This window comes from Oncorhynchus kisutch, linkage group LG13, assembly GCF_002021735.2.
Source record: "Oncorhynchus kisutch isolate 150728-3 linkage group LG13, Okis_V2, whole genome shotgun sequence".
NCBI classification, from domain to species: domain Eukaryota; kingdom Metazoa; phylum Chordata; class Actinopteri; order Salmoniformes; family Salmonidae; genus Oncorhynchus; species Oncorhynchus kisutch.
The window spans coordinates 69,704,625-69,720,809 of NC_034186.2; the positions used below are offsets into that span (position 1 = coordinate 69,704,625).

Below are 16,185 nucleotides of genomic sequence, written 5' to 3' on the forward strand. Positions count from 1 at the left end.
GCAGTATTAAATCAGACAATTTTTGTACCCTCTCCCCTTGAATTTTCTTTGCATCTCAGCCAAGTTTTTTGATGCGACAGAATTGGCTGTAGGGCAAACTGTATTTAATGGGAAGCGTGTGACAGCTATCAGCCCTCAAACTGTTACATCAATAGGTTTCCTATAAAGATCAGTGTATAGAACATCATCCTCACACGAAATCAGATCAAGGAAACTGATTTGACGTGTGTCAGATGGCATCGTAAATCTCAGGTGCTCAGAACAGGTGTTACGTTCCCAGCCTGGCCCTCACACAATCATTATCATCGATTGTCAAATGTAATATCACCAACCAATGATATTGCTGTACTTATACATTGCATGTTATATAAATGTCATATCAGCATTTGTTTATTTACATTTTTAATTGACCAAGTCTGATTTGTTCAAACATCTTAACATCTTTATTAAGCAAATAACATTATAAATAAAAAAAGTGCATAGAAAAATTAAACGGGTTTAGAAATATGTATACAATTATTTACAAACTCAGGGTTTATTTGTACAAGGTAACAAAGACAAGTTCACACATTTTCTTATGTCTTTTACACTTTGTTATACTTTAAAATAACCCTACCATATAGAACATACAGCTTTCTGAACCAGTTCTGGGAGAGATCGTCATGGTAACTTCAGGTTTCCAACTAGTGCTTTGTATGCTTCATCGAACACACAGGCCAGCTCTGCAGGACATTAAAACCAAGTTACTCTTATTATCATCATCATCCTCTTTTTTGCATTAGTATTCTTTAACATCTGTCAGAACTACTGAGGTAGAATCCTGGCAAAAGGTTGGGGAGTAGAGTGGGCATAGAGAAACCTTCTCCTCTGAGAATTGTTCCCACATCAGGTTTTAAGCAGAAAAGGAAGCTAGGTAAAGGATAGCCGTATCCCTGAAAACCAGATGCATCCTGTTAATGGCAAACTCTGCTAAGGGTGTTAGATGATTGACACATGGGAATACAGGCTCCATCTCACTGATTGGTCGCGCAGGCAGGCGGGCTTAAGCTCTTCCTTACTGTGTATTAAATTCCAAAAGGACAGTGCTCATTTCCTTTAGATTATTATCTCTAGCTTGAAAGGTTCTCTGTGGCACGCAGATGGGAAGAATAGCATGGACTCGAATGCTTGCTATTCTTCTGTTATAAGGCCTGCCGATTATAAGGCCTGCTGTACTTTCTCCATGAAAATTATACCAGAACAAAGAAATAAAATCAAAAACAATTAAAAAAGACCTGCTTTAGAACAACGTCTTGTGTAAAGACTGAAATGTTATACACAACTTTCCTCAAACATCAAGGTTCAAATAAAAGAAAGAGGAAACAAAGTAAACAAAAAGAGGAAACGAGGGGAGGAAGATTTCCCACAAGACCACCACCATTTACACTAAGCAAAGCTAGTTTCACCAGTCCAAAATCTGAACAGAAACATGAATAAATACCACTATTCTAGAACTCAAGCATTCTCCCACTGTAAAGATGTGAACAACAGTGTGTACATTTGATTTCCTAATATGTCTGACTGAACTGACAGCGTTGTCTAAAGTTGTACGACAGCAAACGTTAAGGTGCTGAGTGCATTCTCTCCCCATCTTGGTTTTACACCAAGACATGATTCTCTCTTAAAGCCATCCTACGGAGCAACATACAGTACAGTACTGGCCTAATGCAATGCTTGAGATCTCCAGTGCACAGGGGTGCTGTCAGTCCACACAGACGGGAATATATAGAGTTTATAACACATCTCTTTGTGGTGTAACATGAACAGTGTTCCACCCTTTGTGGATTGTGGAGAATGTCAGAGAGAGAAGTCAGTTCTTTGTTAACTCCACTGAATGTTGAGAAATATGGAGTCTGGATTTTGTTAGTTCACTAAAGACGAGCAACTGTAACGCAGCAAAGTCATAGGCCTAATATTATTGCAAAAGGTAATCAGCATTTGCCATGATAGTAATAAAATATATTTTAAAATAAAAAAAGATGCACTGAGGTTTCCAGCTAAACTCTTCACTCTTGGATTGGGTAGTGTTTGCAACATACAAAAATGGCAAAGGGAAAGTTCTTAAAGATATGATTTAGCTGCAGCAAACTTTATAAGGGTGACACTAACCGTTATCTAACCGTTTAACTGAACATAATGGAGGTCCCTTCCCCGGTCTGTGTGACAAGGGAGTGGAGAATGGATAGAAAAATAGGTATTATTTGCAGGGTCTCTGACCTAGGAGCCTCCAAGCCTATTGCCCATCATATCTAGCACCATGGTTCTCTGAACAGTCAACGGAAAGCAAATATGTACAACCTGACGCATGATGAGCACTGTGAAATATGATTTCAAATAAATAAAACTATGATTACAGGATCAAGTAAAGATGGGAGATATGGCTAAGGGATCAACTAGATAGCATGGAGCCAACATGATTATGGGTGTCAAAATTCAAAATATACCCACGCCACCCGACAACAAAATAAAGAATATCTCCAAGTCTAGCTTTTCTGGTCCACCCTTATTTCAACAGAAAGGACTTGACGTTATGGCGTCAAGGAAAATACCTTCATGCAACATAGAACCAGCATAACCACAAGATGTCTGCAGGGTTCCTGTTCTCAAGAAAAAACCCACACTATAACGGTAGCTACTTCCACCCTTTCCTGTGGTGAACTTGTCCAACCCTTGGCAAGTGCATATTGGTTAGAAGTCAATGTGAGCTTATGGATGCATGTCTCTGTGTGGCGCTCCTCTTCCCTCTTGCTCCCCATCTCCTGGCCCCTCTCCCAGTCTCTTCGTAGTGGCTCATCCTTTCCTGTATTTTCTCTTCACCCACCTCCCAACCCAGTAAAACCTTAATTTAAGGATTTTAACCTCTGTCTTCCCCTGTTGCCTCTGCTCGCACCCCATTCCCTTGTGCCTTGTTCCCCCTGCAGAGACTGTGGCAGTACCACGTCCTCCTCCTGCCCCTAGTTGAGGAAGCGTCTGCATTTCCGGGCCCCGCAGTTGCAGTTGAGCTTGCTTGCTGGGTCTTCGATGGGGAACTTGTAGTCGTAGGTGAGCTCCTCGCCCCGGTAGATCTTGCGCAGGGCGAAGATGACGATGTGCTTCTGGCCCTCCACGTTGATGACGCGCGAGTAGCAGTTGGGCTCGCACGAGTGGTTGATGAAGCGCGCCGCATTGCCGTGCATGGTGGCGTCCACCACGTCAAAGTCATCGATACGGAACATGTAGCAGCCGATACCCTGTGGAGGAAGGAGGGAAGGAAGACAGGGGACCTAGTTTTAGTTTAACATGTATTATGTTGGTATCAATAACATTTATTCATTCAAGCCCACAATTTGTGGATTTAAAAAAAGTCCAACTAAGGTCTCGTTGGGACAAACCATAGGGCTCATGTCGTCTCAACCACACTCTGGACTGATAAATCTCACCTTGCCATCGTAGTACTTCTCCCGCTTGTCTGTGAGCACTGAGCGAATGACGATGCCGGCATACTCGATGACCATCTCCTGAGCATCGATGTTCCTCTTGCAGAACAGACCTCGGCCGTGGATAGCAGACCTACACCAGAGAGAGATGTCAAAAGAGGCCCAAGTATGAACAACAGTTTCCATAGCTAATCTCCTTGGCAAATAAAAGGATGCGATGATCACATGATTTATTTATTTATTATCTGATCCTGAGTCAATGGGAATTCATGTTATTCATTTTGTAACAGAATGACATAATAGCAGAAAAGGGAGAGACAGGAAATATAAACCATGCCTCAGTTTCTAGTTTGCTGTGATAGCTGTAGAGAACCGCAGTGACGGCTTCCTGTCCAGACAGACTGCAAATTATCTGTTGTGGGGTCAGTTGGCACCCCACTGGCACACTCCAACACTCTACTCAGCAAACTGGATGCAGTCTATCACAGTGCCATCCGTTTTGTCACTAAAGCACCTTATACCACCCACCACTGCGACTTGTATGCTCTAGTCGGCTGGCCCTCGCTACATATTCGTCGCCAGACCCACTGGCTCCAGGTCATCTACAAGTCCATGCTAGGTAAAGCTCCGCCTTATCTCAGCTCACTGGTCACGATGGCTACACCAATCCGTAGCACGCGCTCCAGCAGGTGTATCTCACTGATCATCCCTAAAGCCAACACCTCATTTGGCCGCCTTTCGTTCCAGTACTCTGCTGCCTGTGACTGGAACGAATTGCAAAAATCGCTGAAGTTGGAGACTTTTATCTCCCTCACCAACTTCAAACATCAGCTATCTGAGCAGCTAACCGATCGCTGCAGCTGTACATAGTCTATTGGTAAATAGCCCACCCTTTTCACCTACCTCATCCCCATACTGTTTTTATTTATTTACTTTTCTGCTCTTCTGCACACCAATATCTCTACCTGTACATGACCATCTGATCATTTATCACTCCAGTGTTAATCTGCAAAATTGTAATTATTTGCCTACCTCCTCATGCCTTTTGCACACATTGTATATAGACCCCCCCTTTGTTTTCTACTGTGTTATTGACTTGTTAATTGTTTACTCCATGAGTAACTCTTTGTTGTATGCTCACACTGCTATGCTTTATCTTGGCCAGGTCGCAGTTGCAAATGAGAACTTGTTCTCAACTAGCCTACCTGGTTAAATAAAGGTGTTCTCAACTAGCCTACCTGGTTAAATAAAGGTGTTCTCAACTAGCCTACCTGGTTAAATAAAGGTGAAATAAAATAAATTAAAAAAACTGAGAAACACATGAGCTCTTCAGCCCAGAATCATGATCATAGTCACAGGCTCTGTCCATAGTATTGGCTTTGACCTCAGGGCCTCAGGCAAGGATGAGGACTAGTTGTGTGCTGACCTGTACACGCCTACAGCCTCCTTAGATGTCCTCTCCAGATGTCTGAAGCGCATGGCCATGGGGAGCTCCAAGCTAGTGGCACGTCTAGGAGAAAAGGGATAAGGAAAGAAGATGACGATGTGCTTCTAACCTTTTACCTTTTAGCATTTAGCTAACTTCCTTTACAATGGCCAGCATACAATAACTCTGTAATCCGACCTTGTGGATTTGAGTGGGACTTCATCTTCTTCCTCATCGTAAGGGTTGATGTCAGGCAGCTGGCGGTGCTGGGAAGCCAGGAAGTTGAACATGTCGAAGGTGGTCTTCCTGTAAGAGAAGACAGGAACAAGGTGTCACGTTACATTTTACAGTATGCAGGCTTGACTTTCTTTATCATTGTTTCCCCCCCAGCATTGGTGTAGAATTTGGGATGTGGACATCACCCACACACTCTTCATATGTTAATGAATGGAGCAGCATAGATGTCATACAGGTCTTATTTCTAGCTTACGCAGACTGTGGAGGTGGAGATGACGCTCACATAGAAACACAACAGCCACAGCCCTTGTTCCTCTAAACCTGACAGATGTCTACATTCAAAACATACATTCCACCAATACTCTACACAGAGAGACTAGCTTCCACTTTGAAGTTGAAAACCACCTACAGAGGGGAAAACCCAGATTCTCCAGACATTTGCTAGACAGTGGTATGGGTTGACCAACTGCAAGGTATGGACAAAGTAATACCGGTTCCCACCATTACACTTGTGGCGATGTACCAATTCTCTGAAACTTCCAAATTAACACATTTTTATTTATTAAAACTTCTTCCAACCAATAACGCATGATTAGTGTTGCACATTCTGGGGGAAATTCAGAGGTGGAAACTTTCCGTGGAAATTAACGGGAATATACAGGAATATATGCAAATTAATATTAACATAATTTAAAAGTAAATGTTTTTTGCATTAGATATATTTACCATATCATATGGAGACAGAAACAAACATTTTACCTTATCATAAGTAGACATAATTGCAAATGATTACCGGTAAATCCTTCCAATAGAAGAAAAAAAAACTTGGTTGCGAATTTAACTTTAATTAAATGAGTTGACTCTTCACATGGCATGATTTCACTGAACAAAACGAAAGGGAATATTGAATGATCCATCGCATCTCCCAAAAACATTTTCAACATACATCTGTAAAATGACAGTCTAGAAACTAAAGCTTTAGTTGTCTTCCTCTCAGGCTTCCATGTCTTCTCCCTGGACCTCCTCAATGTCCACCTCTTGAACATCAGATTCTGAGGCCTCATCTTCACTATCACTTTCCAACCTTGTTAAGGATTGTTCGTTGTTAGGCTCAAAAAGCCTCAAATTTGCCCGGATGGACACCAATTTTTCAACCCTTGTATTGGTCAGCCTGTTGCCTGCTTTGGTGTGTGTGCTCCCAAACAAGGACCAGTTGCGCTTTGAGGCAGCTGATGTTGGTGGGATTTGGAGGATGATGGAGGCAACAGGGGAAAGAGCCTCAGATCCACAAAGCCCCTTTCACCAGGTGGCTGATGAGATATGCTGGCACGACTGCCATATTGCATCTCCATCCCAAAGCCCTTGCTTGGAAGTGTACTTCGCCAGACTGCCAAGAACCTTGCCCTCATCCAGGCCAAGGTGGCAAGGACACGGTAGTGATGACACCATAGGCCTTTTTGATATCTGCACCAGACAGGATGCTCTTGCCAGCATACTTGGGGTCCAACATGTACGCTGTGGCGTGTATGGGCTTCAGGATTTCAGAACTGCCGTTTCCTCTGCTCGGAGCAACAGTGAAGTGGGCAGGGCAGTACGGATTTCTTCTCTTTCATCTGCAAGCAGAGTCTGAACATCAGACAGGATGACATTGTCTCCCTCAATCCGTGCAATGGCTACTGCTATAGGTTTCAGGAGTTTCAGGCTACTCACCACTCTCCCAAAATACATCCTCCAGGAGGATCCTCTTGATGGGGCTGTCCATATCGGCAGACTGTGATATGGCCATTTCTAGGAGAGACTCCTTCCCCTGCAGGAGACTGTCAAACATGGGTGGGTGCTGCTGTGCAGCTTCAATGTGGGGCTCTTATTCTTCTCACTTTTCTTGGTGACGTAGATTGCTGCTATAACTTGATGACCCTTCACATACATAACCATTTCCTTGGATCTCTTGTAGAGTGTATCCATTGTTTTCAGTGTCATGATGTCCTTGAGGAGCAGATTCAAAGCATGAGCAGCACAGCCAATAGGTGTAATGTGAGGGTAGGACTCCTCCACTTTAGACCAAGCAGCCTTCAAGTTTGCAGCATTGTCAGTCACCAGTGCAAATACCTTCTGTGGTCCAAGGTCATTGATGACTGCCTTCAGCTCATCTGTCCCTTGTGTCTGTGCTCTTATAGAATACTAGTTGAGGGGTGGAGATGATGTAGTTAATTATTCCTTGCCCACGAACATTCAACCACCCATTAGAGGTGAATGCAATACATTCTGCTTTCTCTATGATTTGCTTGACCTCATCCAGCAAATGAGTAGATGAAGCATGTCTGGTTGGAGGGGTGAATGCTAGGCGAAGAACATTCAGAAATCTCTTCCAATACACATTGCCTGTGGGCATCCGAGGTGAACCAGTTGCATGCACAGCTCAAGCAAGACATTCATCAGCATTTCTCTGATTACGTTCCTCCATTGAGTCAAATAAACTTCTGATTCCAGGAGGACCATGAGCTGTTGCTATCGATAAGGTGTCTCATCATTTTCACCTCGAATAGAAGTAGAGGGACATTTGTCAGAGGTTGCTTGTGAGCGCTGAGGGAACTTTATGCACTTGGCCAGATGATTCTGCATCTTTGTTGCATTCTTCACATGGTTTGGCACAGTATTTGCAAATGTGCACAACTTTTCCTTCTACATTAGCTGCAGTGAAATGTCTCCATACATCAGATAGTGCCTGTGGCATTTTCCTGTAAAGATTAGAAAATAATTGTAAGAAAAACCAAAATACAATTCCATGTACAGATAAATAGTTAAGCAGTCAGATTAAACAACTCCTTTGTAAGATAAATGTTTTAAAATGAAACATGTATGGAAACGGGTGAATTAATACTTCTCAGTTAGCAGGCTCAAGCAAGCTGAAACCCACATGGTAGCAAACACTAACTAGCAGAAATTGTTAACCAGTTAGAAATTATTTAAACACACTTTGCTGTAGACTACCATTTACTAAAAATCATGTTTGTCATATAAAATATATTCACCCCACCCAGTATTGTAATCTAAACTTACCAGAAAGCATGTAGTCCATGGCTCAGACAGTGTAGTAGTGTGGGCTCAATAGCATCTCATTAGTGTGCAAGATCTTGAGAATCTTGATGGAAGAGTACACTGCACATGTGATGGAAGAATGCACTGTGCATGCAGAGGGTTGCAATTCCATTGAATTGGGGATAGTTTAACCAAAATATGCCACCAGACCTTGCCTTATGTGTATCCCACAAAAAAGGTTTACTGTTATAAGCTAACTTTTTTGATGAATTTAAGCAAAATTCCCGGGCTTAACTTCCCATGGAAAAATTCCTGGAAAGTTTGACACTTTGCAACCCTACTCATGATACCTAGGAAGTATTGGTGAAATGTTTACAAGATATGTAAGATTAATCTGTAAGACAACTCGGACTCAATTTACATTACAAAATAATGACTTCCCTTATATTTTCTATATTTAACTTCCAGGGCCCCTGTAGTGAACAGACACCGGGACACTGACCTGAGGTAGACCTCAGAGCGGGCGCATCCAGAGGGGTTGACAGGCAGGTCCTCCTCTTGGCTGATCTGTTTAAAGAAGCGGAAGGCGTGGCTATGGCAGCGGCGGGCCCCCTGGAGCTGCTCCACCAGGAAGACCACTGTATCGTGGAGCAGGCCCAGCATACGGGCACCTGTCATCCCAGAAAAGGACAGCTGCCGAAGCCTGGCCCCTGCCCGCGCCTCCTGGACACAGTCTATCACTGCCCTCCAGGCCTCTGAGGGAAAGGAGGGGGAAGAGGAAGAGAAGAGTCAAACGTGAGTAACACAGAATAACACACAAATGTAAAACAGCCAACATTTAGTGCTAGATGGTTTATTACACAAGTTCATTCTAGCTGATTACGAGAAAGAATGTGTCATAATCTTATGTTTAGTCATACAGTCAAAGTCCGAAGTTTCCATACACCTTAGCCAAATACATTTCAACTCAGTTTTTCACAATTCCTGACATTTAATCCTAGTAAAAATTCCCTGTCAGTTAGGATCACCACTTTATTTTAAGAATGTGAAATGTCAGAATAATAGTAGAGAACGATTTATTTCATCTTTTACTTATTTCATCACATTCCCAGTGGGTCAGAAGCTTACATACATTCAATTAGTATTTGGTAGCATTGCCTTTAAATTGTTGGGTCAAACGTTTTGGGTAGCCTTCCACAAGCTTCCAACAATAAGTTGGGTGAATTTTGACCCATTCCTCCTGACAGAGCTGGTGTAACTGAGTCCGGTTTGTAGGCCTCCTTGCTCACAAACACTTTTTCAGTTCTGCCCACAATCTTTCTATAGGATTGAGGTCAGGGCTTTGTGATGGCCACTCCAATACCTTGACCTTGTTGTCCTTAAGCCATTTTGCCACAACTTTGGAAGTATGCCTGGGGTCATTGTCCATTTGGAAGACCCATTTGCGACTAAGCTTTAACTTCCTGACTGATGTCTTGAGATGTTGCTTAAATATGACTTACTTTTCTTTCCTCATGATGCTATCTATTTTGTGAAGTGCACCAGTCCCTCCTGCAGCAAAGCACCCCCACAACATGATGCTGCCACCCCGTGCTTCACGGTTGGGATGGTGTTCTTCGGCTTGCAAGCCTCCCCCTTTTTCCTCTAAACATAACGATGGTCATTATGGCCAGTTCTATTTTTGTTTCATCAGACCAGAGGATATTTTTCAAAAAAGTACAATCTTTGTCCCCATGTGCAGTTGCAAACCGTAGTCTGGCTTTTTTATGGCGGTTTTGGAGCAGTGGCTTCTTCCTTGCTGAGTGGCCTTTCAGGTTATGTCGATATAGGACTCATTTTTACTGTGGATATAGTTACTTTTGTACCAGTTTCCTCCAGCATCTTCACAAGGTCCTTTGCTGTTGCTTTGGGACTGATTTGCACCAAAGTACGTTCATCTCTAGGAGACAGAACGCGTCTCCTTCCTGAGCGGTATGACGGCTGCGTGGTCCCATGGTGTATATATTAGCATACTATTGTTTGTAAACTTCTGACCCACCGGAATTGTGATACAGTGAATTATAAGTGAAATAATCTGCAGTAAACAATTGTTGGGAAAATTACTTGTGTCATACACAAAGTAGACGTCCTAACTGACTTGCCAAAACTGTAGTTTGTTAACTTCTTTGGGGTAAGGGGCAGTATTTTCACGTCCGGATGAAAAGCGTGCCCAGAGTAAACTGCCTGCTACTGCAGATCCTAGGATATGCATATTATGTGTAGATTTGGATAGAAAACACTCTGAAGTTTCTAAAACTGTTTGAATGATGTCTGTGAGTATAACAGAACTGATATGGCAGGCAAAAAAACGGAGAAAAAAATCCAACCAGGAAGTGGTTAATCTGAGGTTTGTAGGTTTTCAACTCTTTGCTTATCCAAGATACAGTGGAAACGGGGTCATGTTGAACTTCCAAAGGCTTTCACTAGATGTTTAGAACCTTGTTTGATGCTTCTACTGTGAAGTGGGGCCGAATGAGAGGGGAATGAGTCAGAGGTCTGCCAGAGAGCCACGAGCTGATCACGAGCATTCACATGAGAGGTAGCTTGCATTCCATTGCTTTTCTACAGACAAAGGAATTCTCCGGTTGAAACATTATTCAAGATTTATGATAAAAACATCCTAAAGATTGATTCTATACATCATTTGACATGTTTCTACGAACTGTAACGGAACTTTTTGGACTTTTTGTCCGTACGGTCCGCTGGACTTGTACGTGTGTCGTGAGTTTAGATTGTGTACTGAACGCGCGAAAAACAAGGAGGAATTTGGACAAAAATGGACATTATCAAACAAAACAAACATTTGTTGTGGAACTGGGATTCCTGGGAGTGCATTCTGATGAAGATCATCAAATGTAAGTTAATATTTATAATGTTGACTCCAACATGGCGGATATGTCTTTGGGTAGATTTGTCATCTGAGCACCGTACTCAGATTATTGCATGGTTTGCTTTTTCCGTAAAGTTTTTTAAAGACCTAAGGAGAAGTGGATCTAAAATTCCACGTATAACACTTGTATTTTCATCAACATTTATGATGACTATTTCTGTAAATTGATGTGGCTCTCTGCAAAATCACTGGATGTTTTGGAACTACTGAACATAACGCGCCAATGTAAACTCGGATTTTTGGATATAAATATGAACTTTAACGAACAAAACATACATGTATTGTGTAACATGAAGTCCTATGAGTGTCATCTGATGAAGATCATCAAAGGTTAGTGATTCATTTGATCTATATTTCTGTTTTTTGTGACTCCTCTCTTTGGCTGGAAAAATGGCTGTGTTTTTCTGTGACTTGGCTCTGACCTAACATAATCGTTTGGGTTGCTTTCGTCGTAAAGCCTTTTTGAAATCAGACACTGTGGCTGGATTTACAACAAGTGTATCTTTAAAATGGTGTAAAATAAATGTATGTTTGAGGAATTTACATTTTGGGATTTCTGTTGTTTTGAATTTGGCGCCATGCAGTTTCACTGGCTGTTGATGAGGTTAACAAGAAATTTGTGGAGTGATTGAAAAACGAGTTTTAATGACTCCAACCTATGTGTATGTAAACTTCCGACTTCAACTTTATGTAGAAATAGTGGGTATTTGTGCAGAAATCATTGCCTTGAGTATTGGGTAAATGAACACTACAGGTAAGACACATGAAGTCTATTCATTTGCCCTTTCCTCCCTGAAACCTCACCCTCTACGCTGTCTGCCTCCACACTGAAGCCGTCATCGCTTTTGATCTCAAAACGGAGGTGGGGCTGATCTCGGCTGGGGGGACACTCATCGTCTGAGGGCAGCGGCTCATCATCTGAGCACGATACAGCACCTGACAGGATGGAAATACCACAGGGTATTTTCAAATCAGGCACACTTGTTTACATTGTACAGGTATAAGAAGTATCATCAGTCATCATACAGACATACTGTTCATAAGGCACTATTACACATAAGTACCGGAGTATTTGTTCCAGTCAGTCAGGGCACTGCGGCCCACTGCATCCCAGTTCTGTTGTTTACCTGTGTCCATCCCTAATCGAGGTATCGACAGGCGGTCCCAAAGCCCTGGCCTGTGAGGAATACAACAAGAGAAAACACTGAAATTGACTGGATACAGGCTGTATATCACTCACTGTATGAGATACACACTTCGGTTAGGGCAAAAATGCAGTGACCACCGTCACCACTCATTTACCAATCTCAGTTATGACTTCAAAAAGGTTTCTATAGTTACTGACCTCTACAAAGCATATTGACAGTTCTATTACAGGAGTAAAATGCCCTGTTCCATTTGTCATATCATACTATAGGTTACGAGTAGGGAGAGGAAGAGTTTAGCATAAAGGTTAAAAATAGCCAGACATGATCTTATCGACACTGACGAGAAGAGGCCCACACTGGAAACATGAGTGACGTGCTAATAGTGAAAAAAAATCTATTTCAATATGATTCTGACCTTTAGCATAGTTGCAGATGTAGCAAGTTAACCACTTAATATAAAATGAACACTACAGGAGACAACACTACAAACATCAAGGCATGACTATTCTTGTATTATTCATTGAAAATAATATTTGTACATTTTGTACATTACTAATTTCATAAGATCACTGCCCTGATAAGTTCCAAAAGACTAACCTTGTGCATTCAGAGTCACTCAAGTGCTCCTCCTTTAGCTTGTCCAGGTCCAACACACCTTTCACCGTTGGGGTTTTAATGCGAACACCCCCAGCCCTGCTGGAGACAGCAGCAAAGCTGTCTTTGGGTACCGACAGGTCCTCCTTAGCACTAGGGGGCTCTGGCTCTAGGAAGTCTGTCTTGGACTTCTTTGTGGCACCAATGCGATCAGAAAGGGAGGACACCCTCTTCATACGGACATGGGCGCGAGGAGGGCGGGGTGTTGAAACAGACAGTATGGTGGCTGCGGGCTCGGGTTCGATGAGTAGTCCTGGGGGCAGGACCACAGATTTCAGGGAAGGGTTGTTACGGAATGTGGAGGGACTCAGTATGCGCGGACCGGTCCGGTTGGGGGTGTAGTTACTGGCCATGGCTTGGTTGATGATGGCTTGGGCACTCTCAGTCTTGGTCATGGAGGAACTCCCGTCCTGACCAGCAAACTCAAACAGGTCTGCAGCTTTGTCAGACTTTTTTCTCCCAGAAGTTGTGGAAGGTTCTTTCTTCTTTCTGGGTTTCTTCATCCCTGGTATAGCTCCATCTGCAGATGTGCTTGCGTTCTTCCTGGGTTTCTTGACTGCTGCCACTGTCCCATTGCTGTTGTGAGTGAGCAGTTGAGTGATGGTACCTGGGTTCTGAACCACAGGCGTGGCCATCCTAGGGACATGGGTTGGCATGGCTGTCCCTGGAGTCGGGGTGGACATTGTACCAGCTGGAGCTGGGGTGGACATTGTACCAGCTGCTGCCAAGGTGGCAGACAGGGCATTGCTCTGAAGGAGGCTGGCTATCTGAGTGACACAATTATAGGAGGGAGAACTCTGACTGGGCAGCTGGAAGGTGTTGCTCTCTGGGTTCTTCACAAAGATCTGGCCCAGGCGGTTGACCAGCAGAACGTGAGGTGTAGGGTCCACGTTGGGACCACCCACTTCCTTCACAGTAAGGATAGCGTGGCCAGGTAGTCCCTGAGGTAACAGCGGCTGTTGGGGCTCCAGTGGCGGCCTGGGGGTGGAGAAGTTGATGGAGATGGTGTGTCCCATGGCAGCTTCCTTCTGCAGAGACGTGGAGCTGTATCCGTTAATCATCACAGGGGCAGAGGAGGGCTGAAGTGAAGAGAGCATGGGGTGACACTGGGTGGATAGAGCATTGGAGAGAGAGCATACGGAGGGAGAGGAGGATACAATGGTAATTGCTGTGGAGACCATGGCCTGGGATTGTGTGGAGTATATAGGCAGAGAGACTGATCCATAAGTTGGGAGACTGACGCTTGATGTTGCAGACAAAATGGGATCAATTTGAGAGGACAAATGTGGAAGGGCACTGCCTGGAATTGGTGCTGATAATTTGGTACAAAAGGTCTCCATGGGTGGCAAGACTGTTGACCCTTGGGAGAATGTCAGGGGTTGTAGTGAGATGCTACTGAGAGGTGGCCTTGAAGGGTTAAAGCCAGGCAAAGAGGACTGCACAGAGGGACTCATTTGTAAAGGGTTCATCTGTGCTACGCTGGGGTTAGGGAAGTCCGAGGAGATAAGAGAAGAGGGTTGAAGAAGCTCCAACAGGGTGCCCTGACTACTGCTCAACGAGAGATCTCCGGAACTCTCGGTCAAGTGGTTCATGTAAATGGCAGATCCATCTGTGGGCAATACAAAGTGGCCGCTGTTAGAATCCAAGAAGAGGTCTTTTGGAGCTTGAGGCTGATGGGTTTCCATGGGAGCATCAACCTGGACAGGGACCAGTTCAGTGAAACAGGTGCTGGGGGAGGGAGGATCACACCTTTCAAGAACAAGTGGAGCCTCAGGGGCAAAGTCTAGACTGGAACCTTGGAATAAATCCTCTGGGTAGACCGTATCAGGCACCTTAGTATGGACAAAGTCTGGCAGAGTTCCTAGAAGGGGTGCAAGCGGCACTGGTTCCTGGGCTTCTAAGGTGGGGATTGAGTTTTGTTGTTCAAGAGGAGTTGGGAAGGTGTATAACTGCAGGGGAGTAGTATTCACATCAGCAGGGCTGTTTGTTGTGGATGGGTCCACTGCAGCTGGTCTCGGAGCTTCTGGTGAGATCTCAATTGGCGCAAGGGTCACACTGTCCAAGTCAGTCCCAGCCAGTTGTGAGGCATTAAAGGCTTTGGATGGATCCTGGGGTATATACGCTGGGGGAGGTTTTGTAGAGGGGAGGACAACTCTGGTTGAAGATTTGAGAGGGTTGCTAAGGGGTGACTGATCTGAGACAGGGCTTCTAGAGTCTGCACTTAGACCATTTGTTGTCATTTCTACTTCAGGCGGAACATGCATTTGAGCTGGGTTCTGAACTTGACTGGCGCTCTTCAGTTTCTGAGCCCCGTCCGTGGTTGTCACGCTGGCATCACTCTCCGTCCCATCGTCCACACCGTCCAGTTGAGGGATAGATCTTGAAGAGGGAGAGGCAGGAGCCTGGGTTGGGTCCCTGGAGCCTGTGCGACTGACCACAGTCCGCGAGAAGTCAAAATAGTGCTCCATGTCCTCATCGGAGGAAGTGTTCCCCCAGTCTTGCCTGGCAGATGCAGCTGAGCGGGTTAGGGCTGTACGGGTCTTCCTCTTGCGAACCTCTGGCTCCCAGAACTCCTCTTGGTTGTCGTCGCCCTCCACGTCTATCTGGGCACCACAGTTCATGGCCACTCCTTCATTCACTAGCATCTCCTCAATCTCAAGCTCAGTCTTCAACTCGGAGCCCATGGCCACGTCAGAGTCCTCGCGGAATTGTGTGAAAGAGCCCCTAAGTGGTGAGGTGCTGTTAGGTGCAGGGTTATCCTCCGGTTCTGGGGAGGCCAGGAAGTTGTGTGGTACCTCCACTGAGTCTGACTGGTTCAGGTCGAAAGACAGCCTGGGTCTAGGAGAGTGCTGGATGGTGGGGGAGAGGGACAGGCCAGGGGAAGGGAAGCTGCCCACACTGTCTTCCCATGGTGGCTGGGGAAAGAGTCCTGAGGTAGAGTGAGTCATGTTCCCGGGGCATCGGGCAGAGGAAGCACTTCGACCTCCGACAGGGCGGGTAGAGGGAGAGGTCAGCAGGATATCAGTAGCCCCTAGGGGAAACAGCGGAGAGGTGGGCACGGAGGCCTTGGGATGCATGGAGCCCCCAGTGCGGAGAGTGATTAGTCCAGAACCAGTTGGAGAGCCTAGGGGTGGGGAGGACATGTCCCTGCGGGTTTGGGAGTGGGGGCTGTGGCGACGGGGCCTGCGTGTCTCCTCCAGGTCACTGATGGTCAGGATGTGGTGGGGTTTGGACTTGGTAGCTCCTGCAGAGGAAAAACAGATAGAAGTAAGACAACTGAACAGACACACAAACAAC

General features: G+C 44.8%; 1 protein-coding gene across 3 annotated transcripts in view; it reads right to left on the reverse strand.

Moving 5' to 3' along the window:
• Nucleotides 1–417: 417 nt before the first annotated feature.
• The window catches only part of kmt2bb (lysine (K)-specific methyltransferase 2Bb), a 55,556-nt gene continuing 39,788 nt past the window's right edge, over nucleotides 418–16,185 (reverse strand). For 2 of the 3 annotated variants that reach the window (XM_031837984.1, XM_031837985.1), the window contains exons 27-34: nucleotides 12,832–16,132; nucleotides 12,151–12,263; nucleotides 11,891–12,022; nucleotides 8,660–8,912; nucleotides 5,080–5,187; nucleotides 4,882–4,965; nucleotides 3,459–3,588; nucleotides 418–3,269 (exon numbers count right to left, since the gene is read on the reverse strand). In XM_031837984.1, the coding sequence (XP_031693844.1) occupies nucleotides 2,994–3,269; nucleotides 3,459–3,588; nucleotides 4,882–4,965; nucleotides 5,080–5,187; nucleotides 8,660–8,912; nucleotides 11,891–12,022; nucleotides 12,151–12,263; nucleotides 12,832–16,132 (4,397 nt within the window). In that variant the 3' untranslated portion in view covers nucleotides 418–2,993. The remainder of the gene's footprint in view (nucleotides 3,270–3,458; nucleotides 3,589–4,881; nucleotides 4,966–5,079; nucleotides 5,188–8,659; nucleotides 8,913–11,890; nucleotides 12,023–12,150; nucleotides 12,264–12,831; nucleotides 16,133–16,185) is intronic. The other variant, XM_031837986.1, reaches the window with a different exon arrangement.